General features: G+C 34.1%; 1 protein-coding gene across 1 annotated transcript in view; it reads left to right on the top strand.

The window, feature by feature from the left end:
• The first annotated feature begins 661 nt into the window (after positions 1-661).
• The window catches only part of LOC108694730 (acetylcholinesterase-like), a 24,370-nt gene continuing 16,773 nt past the window's right edge, over positions 662-8,258 (top strand). Inside the window, exons 1-2 of the mRNA XM_018204370.1 lie at positions 662-745; positions 6,606-6,967. Coding sequence (XP_018059859.1) covers positions 6,619-6,967 — 349 coding nt within the window. The 5' untranslated portion in view covers positions 662-745; positions 6,606-6,618. The remainder of the gene's footprint in view (positions 746-6,605; positions 6,968-8,258) is intronic.

Here is an 8,258-nt window from a genome sequence, read left to right as displayed (position 1 = left end):
AGAGAGAGAGAGAGAGAGAGAGAGAGAGAGAGAGAGAGAGAGAGAGAGAGAGAGAGATTCTAATCCGCGATTTGTTAATTTGCTCTGATTTGTTTTCCTTTCATTTAATTTTTTATTGATTTTTTTTTTCTAAGAAGGTCAGAGCATCTTTAGAGATCATTTTCATCTATTTTCATCGATTTTTTTCATCTAAATCAGCGAAACTGCAACGTTGTACGCGTACGAATCGTACGATTTGAGCTAAACGTTAAATCGGACGCAATTAATGTCATTCGATTATTCGAACTTGATGTTTAAATTGAAGCCGATTACCGGTGCCGCTCGGGATTCGCTGAGAACCTTGGCGGCCTTGTTTCCGCCGCTGATTTGCCTGAGCGGAATCTCTATTCCGACATAGAAACTTCTATCGGCGTTCGTTTCGCACACGTGTGTGCCTCGCCACCGTGCGACCAATAAATCCTAATTTTACGACGACGTTTAATTCTCGTCCTCGTGCGTAAACTTCCGCGTGCGACGACGTTCCCGTGGACGCGCCGCTCCCGTGTGACCGAGTGTACGTACGACCACGCACGGAACACGTAGAAGGAAGTTGCTAATCAACGTGGACCTTCGTGTGGTAACTAGAGAATACTATCATCCTACTAATACCTTCCCCTGCCCCTGTCCCTGCCCTAACGTGCGTACGTGAGACGGGGAAAGAGGTGCAGAGAGGGAGAGGGACGCTGAATCGTCTATTGAACACGACGTGCGTATATATGTATTTTTGCGTAATTATTTATATAATTATATATTCTTTAATCCTTTGGAACAAAATCTCACTCTAAGCGAAAATTCAACCAGTTTGGAAACTGAATGGCTGAGTTTTCGATCTATCAGAGATTTCATCAGTGAGATTTCACTCTTCAGAATGAGATTCATTCTGAGAATTTTAGAGAACACATTTAGTTTATATATATATATATATATACTGCCAGTCAAAAGTTTGAGATTAATTGAAAGCGTATATAAAATAATTATTACGTTCATTTCTTTGTAATGAGATGAAAAATAATGTATTCGAAAGTTCTACAAAAATACTTTTTACAAAATTATTTACAAAATTATTTTACAAAAAAGACACTGTGATTAGATTTTTTTGTTAAAGTATCTACTCTTATTACTAATCTAAGTAATTGAGCTGTAAAAAACAAATTTGTTTTTTACAGACGATCCTTTTACCCATTTTCTAAAATAATCTGCCGCTTAATTTTGCAAAAGAGACTTTATAACCGTAGTCCCGTAATTTTCTTGAAATTAACATTCAAAGAGGAACCTTTTTTTTTAAATCTTATAGTTTTTCTTTGAAGATTTCTTGTATTTCATTATTCATTGCATTCCTTGCCTCAAAATATGATTGTTTCAACACCGTTATTGGCTTTCCTATTCTGTAAAAGTTAAATAAGTCTATGTTAAGTATAACTGTGTAAATATAATATAATAGGGTTTACTTTCAAATTAAGAAGAAATATAAGGTATTGAAAAAGGCAAAATCGAAATTTTAATATTTCACTGGAATATTCATAAATTCTGTTCAACGTATATATTGAAGAAAAGCTTCACGTATATATAAAATTTAAGTGATCCAGTGAAAATATTATATAATTATAACAAGAATAAATAAAAAGGAGCAAAAATAGCCATAGACAGGATGTCAGTAGCGAAAGTCATATATTTTTATTTAAAATATAAGTTACTCCTTTATTTATTGTTTATAATTTATGCTACGTTGTTGTAAATTTAATTATATATAAATTTCTGAAATATATCGAATTATCGCACTTCATATCAAATATATATATATATATTTGTACACCTTTTCAACGTGTGATAATATGCAGAAATTTGTTATACGCTACGATATCGTATTTCCCATCGATAACTGTATACAAAATATAATGGATACTCCACTTCTCCCACATTATTCTTTAACAACAAATTTCTTGGTCGATTTGAAGTCGATTTTTCCTCGAAAATATGAAGGCATCGACAATTCTCGAGTTATCGCAAAATGAAAATCTTTACGAATTCAAGTGTTGGTTTAAATGGAAGTAAAAGAAAGAATACTATATCTCAGATGGAGTTTGCTTTGATAGAATTTTAATTCAAGACTTATAGAGTACATTGGTAACATTATGATAAAAATTTGAAGAGCCGTGATAAAATGATGAGCACTCACGACAAGTTCGTTGAGGAGAAATCGACTTGATATTAAGAAATAATGCGCGTGAAGCAGGATCTTATACCCTACATTAAATCAGTCAAAGAGTCTCGTTAAAACATTAACGAGAAGCAGAATATTCCACTTGAAATTTGTCAAGTACCTGCCGTTTAAATATAATGATTTTTTAATCGTAAACGCAGCGCGGATCTGCAGACAGAAATGTTTCATTGCAAGATTGCTAACTGCGTTGACAGCAGAAAAAGCAGTTTAGCAACTGTTGTAAGATTTTTTAATACAGATTTGCGTGCCACAAAATTGGAAACTAGGGAAATCAGAGAAATATAAGAGAAATTGAAAAAACGGACATTACAAATAAGAGAATTTTGTAAAATTTTCTGGAAAATTAGAATTCTTGGCTTTAAATAAGTTTAATATAAATTAAAGAAATTTATACATCACACCTAGTTTTGAGATACCAACTTAACAATTAAATGCAAGTCTGCAACATTAATAATAATTAACATTCTATGTAATTGCTCTTTCAATAAAATATTTGAAGGTTTCTAATCAAATCAAGACAAAAATACAAAAATTTCAAAATATTATTGAAAGTATCAGGGAAAATAATGAAATTTTGTCTGAAAGTCAGAAAAAAGTTATGAAATTTTAGTTAAGAAACCTGACAACCTTGTAATATGATTGTAAAATTCTCTAATATTCTTGCCTTTAGTTCCTTTCCTTTTTCTGAATCTAATTGTATAAGCCAATCATATTAAAGAATCTTACAAAGTTGCAAAGTTACTTTTTTTACTGAATGCAGTCATTTAAATTGCAAATAATGCAATATTACTGTAAGCTTGCAATGTGACGTCTCAGCGACGATGTGCATCATGTATTGGCGTAACGTTGCTGCAGATATAATTACATTTTTCTTCATTATTCTCTAAATCATTCGATCTCTCGCTTCGAAATCGAAGTCGACAATTACTCGCGTAATTTTTATACATTCTCCGCCATCTTCTTTGTCGCAACCTGAAATCCGGAATATTAGATTCAATATGTAGGGGAGAAGGCATTATGGAACCTCATTCTATTTTTAATATCCTGCAAACTTCCAATATTGCTGTAACCTTGTCAGAATTTTTCATTTGCATGGTTCTGTAATGCCCCTGCAATTTGCAGGATTGTGACGTTGCTGCAGTGTAAAACGTGAGCTAAAAAAAAAGGCTTCGCGCTGTGTATGGGATAACTTTGAACCGTCCACCGTCCGTCCGTTATTATCGAAGTCACGCATTCGATGACATTATAGACTAAAAACAAAATCCTTTAATCTGTAATCTCGAGACGCCCTATATATTCCCGGGACTCTCTATTATCGAGAATATCAACGTGTCGCGCACAAAGTTTTAAACCTGTATTCAGGTTTCACACGTGTGTGAACATGTATAGAGTTATAATATTCAGTTCCTGAGGATGGGCGTGTAAAATTATCAGTCGTGAGAGAATATTTCTATCATCGCGTGAATTCTCGAGTAATGAATCCAACGTTGTGAATAGCATTTAAGAGAAATTTGGGATGCGGACAAAGCGATGGAGAGCTGTAGAAATTCAATGTTCTTCCAATTTGCAAAAGATTTAAACGACAAGCGAGGACACTTGTCGTCTGTCTGTCAGTTATATAACGACCTTAATATGATGTATCATGAATGCTTGGCGGAAGAAGCGCGGGAATAGAGAGAAAGAGAAAGACAAGCATATACAGAACGAAAATGTCATTTAAACGAGATAAATCATTTGCAAAAGCGGTTCCTACTTAATGACGCCAAAATTTCATCCACTCATCTAATAATCATCCCAACATTTCTGTCTGCATTTCTCCGAGGAACAAAATCATCGGTGCATTTTATTCACGAGAAAAGCGGTAAGATTAACGCATCTACTCAACATATTATTGAAATATTATTATATATGAGATTCTTTGGAGGTGCTATTTCAGTATTTTTAATTTATTTTAAATTCTAAAAATCATGTTTTCATTCCTTTCCTCTCGGTGAAATTAATTCAAAAAACCGATCAATTTAAATAATCAAACGCTACTCTAACCCATGGCTAATAATTTGATAGTAAATAACGTGCTATTAATTAAATTAGCTTAGTTAACTCAAATAATCTCAATTATCAACGCGGTTTCTCTCTCGGATGCGCTGGAAACCGCGGCTTGAATTACGGTCAGATAGGGTTACTTTGTCCCTGCGGGGATAATTTTGCGCCACAGCAGAGGACAATTTTCAGAGGACGAGCGAGTTATTCAGAAAAGAAGGATACTCGATGGAAAATCTTTCGGAAATCACATCTCTGACTGTTCCTTTTAAATCACACACACGGATCTCGATGGAGTTTATTTTTCCTCCGCGGTGGATTCCCTTTGAAATTAATGAGTTCGCGACATACGTTATGTACCACCGCTGGAGCATTTTTCTCGCTCTTGCATTTTTCATATCAGACATGCTTACGTGTGCAGAGCACAAAGCAAAGTTGAAAATAAGTCTTATCCTATCCAATTGTTACGTTTTTATAAGACACATCCATATTTTGATGCGACGGCCACGACGTGAGGCTTTTCCTACATAAAAAAAAGACTATTCCTCTACAGCATAAAGTTGCACAAAAGTTGCAGCAACATTGCTGCAACATTACAGCAATGTTGCAGCAATAGTGCAGAGATTTTGCAGCGATATTACTGCAAATTCTGTGTTGTTTGGGATTCTGTATTAATCATAATATGAGCAATTAATCATATATAAGCAAAAATATTGTGATCTTCTTTCAAAGGCTTTAATCTTGATTTGATTAAATTTGTATTTATATAAAATTTTTGATCGAGCAAGTCTTGAATGCAAAGCAATACAAAGCAAGATTGTAATATTTTTGCTTATACGTGAGCATATTATGATTGATTTAAGATATAGTCTTTTTCCTGGGTAGAAATTCTCAAATAAAATGGACACTATACGTTTAATTCATTATATTTTTCAGGATCTGCTTAAGAAAAAATGAGATAAATCACGCATAAAACAGAATGAAATATCCATCGCATCTTATTCTATCTTGAATAGGTCCTGAAAAATATGGCTGACCAATCAGAAATCGTTTAAACGGTGTCATTTCTTACTTGAGGATCTCTAGTCTTTCCTACCGCAGCGAATGCAGCTTTCGCGAAATGCAGCTGTACCAGATTTATTCTCACGAGCGACGTATCACCTGTGTACTTTATGCTAATGTATTTACCAATAGCGTACCCGAAACAGCCATTTGTTATTCGCAAACGCATCCCATCCAGCATCGTTTTACAAATGCTGTATAAATTATACGATGGTTATTGCGCGAGTAGCGAAACGTTCTGGCGCTTAGAAACCGAATTTATCATCTGCCAGATAAAGAACAAGTTTCCAGTGAGGATTAACCCTTTCCAATTTTCTGTCGCAACATTTTCGACACTGTGCCTCGTGGTATACGGACAAGAATAATTGAAAACTACACGTGGCTCGGCTCTCTTCGCTTATAAAATAACCGCTTTTTAAACATTTTATATCAAATAATTTGTTCATTTTCCATTCATACTGTACACATATACACAAGTCTATTTTTAAGCGATCTATAATTCACGTGAGATTTCAAGATAGAATTCTATTTATAATTTGATATATCATGCGTTTTGATATACATGTGTACATTTTAAAGCATATTTTATTTATATAAAGATTCTCTGATTCTGTTCAAACATTTTTCATATTGTATGGTATACAAAATTATAAATAGAATTCTATTTTAAATTCCGGCGCAAATTATAGACGGTCTAAAATTACATTTAATTTGTTCTAAACGAAAAATAATTATAATAGTTTCGCGAAGGAAACACATTGACAAAGAGAAGGAGACATGTATTACGAACACACATAGATATTTAATTTTAATTTAATTTCATTTCATTTTTATTGATTGTTATTGTAATTTCATACATTCTAAATTTCTTACAGTGAAGTCTCACTCCAAGAGAGTGAAAATACAACTACTTTTGAAAAAAAGTGAGAATATTTTACTTCTTAAAAAAGAGTGACAATTTTCACTTTTTTTGAAGTGAATTTTCTTTGAAGTAAAAATTCATTTCAAAAGAAGTGAAATGTCTATCTAATCACTAAAAAGTGAGATTTCATTTGAAAATTCATTCTAAAAAGAATGAAAATTGTCATTCATTTTCAAGAAATAAAGGATGTATTTTCACTTTCTTGGAGAGATTCGACTGCAAGAAATTGAGAGTGTAAGGTATTTGTAGATACAATTTTCCCTCTTCACGTGCACGATAAATGATGCGCAAAATGCGCGCGATTTTTATTTCTTTTTGCAGCCGAGCAGGCACGATGTCGAGAAACTCAAGTTCCTGGCGAACCGGCAGACTGGAGGCCCTGCTGGTACTAAGCCTGTTCCTGCTCCTCGTCCTGCAGCCGGATCCTTGCCTCGGCTCGCCGTCCCACCGGAGCAGGCATCACGAGCACGAGCTGCACGCCGCGCAGGAGACGTCGCACGAGGACGCCAGGAGTTCCAGGTCGAGTGAGGAGCTCCCACGACCGGCCGCCCTCGTCGGCCACTCCGACGATCCGCTGGTGGTGCGCACCAGGAAAGGCATGGTCCGCGGCAAAACCATGATCGCGACAACCGGCAAAAGCGTCGACGCCTGGTTCGGCATTCCCTACGCCCAAAAACCCGTCGGTGAGCATCCCGCGCACAAATTTATATATTCGAGATTTTAATGGAGACGTGACAATCCAAATAACAAGGAGACGTTGTGTTGATGTTAAAGACGTTAATAAGATATTATTTGACGTCATAGAATATTTATTAACAAAATTCTATAAATGTATATTCTATAAATGTACCAAAAACACTGTTAAATACGTTCATAGTACATTTGAATGGCACAATTATAAACGTTCTATGAATATTTATATAATATTTTATATAACATTCTATAGAATATGAGAAGAACGAGAAAGTCAAAATAATGTCATATTGACTAAATGATTAAAAAATGATATAAATTCAGATAATAATCTATAATAAAGTTAATATAACGTTTAAATTATTTATTATTTTGAGTGTCTTTGAGTATTTTTACATACTCAATTTGGGCTGATCTGGTCCGCAAGATAAAAGTAGCACGTTGCTCATGTATAGTTCATTAACTCTACGAATATATAATGAGGAACATTCTGTGAATGTTTTTATATTATATGAATATGAATTTTTAATAGAATATTCTATGTATATTCATAGAACATTCGATATAAATATTTCAACATTAAGATCATTCGTGTTTTATTAGAATATTCATAGAATATTTTGTGTTATCTAGGATTAGAGAGGGAAGATAATAGTTGATCAAACACTTTTCTCATTCAATTGTGCAATGTATGACGGACAGATTACGCATATTTCTGTCCTTCAGATGTTGTCTTCAGCTGTCACATTTGAATGCGTAATCTATCATATTAATCTATGGTCTCGCAAATGAAACGGGGAGAAGCGCAGGAAAATAACGCTCTCTCGAATTGTGCTCGTAGTTGTGATCGGCTTAGAATGTAGTTAAAAGAGCAAGTATTCTTCGCGATAAAACGAATGAAAGATGTGGGACGAAAAAAGTTTCGTTCAACCTCGACTGCGTAATCTTCGAGAAGAATGCCCTCTCTTTCAGATTCGCTTGAACCTTAGAGATCGATCTATGATAATTTAAAGAAAAGAAGCCTTGTTCGTGAATTACATTGAGAAAGGTGTTTTTCTTATACCAACAAGAAGTAAAAACACGACAAATTATGATTATACGAATCAGAGAATTCTGATCATCATATTTTAATTTCTATCTCGACTACACAACGTAGATTGATAGATTTAGAGATGTATCATACGTATTTTTTAACGAAATAAAAAAATTATGAAAAAGTTATAAATTTTTTCATGATATATTTAAAAGTAATACAAAAAGTTTGACGGTAATTTAGAATCA

This window comes from Atta colombica, unplaced genomic scaffold (genome assembly GCF_001594045.1).
Source record: "Atta colombica isolate Treedump-2 unplaced genomic scaffold, Acol1.0 scaffold123, whole genome shotgun sequence".
Classification (NCBI taxonomy): Eukaryota; Metazoa; Arthropoda; class Insecta; order Hymenoptera; family Formicidae; genus Atta; species Atta colombica.
The sequence above is the reverse complement of the archived record's forward strand: the minus strand, read 5'-3'. Positions and strand labels throughout refer to the sequence as shown.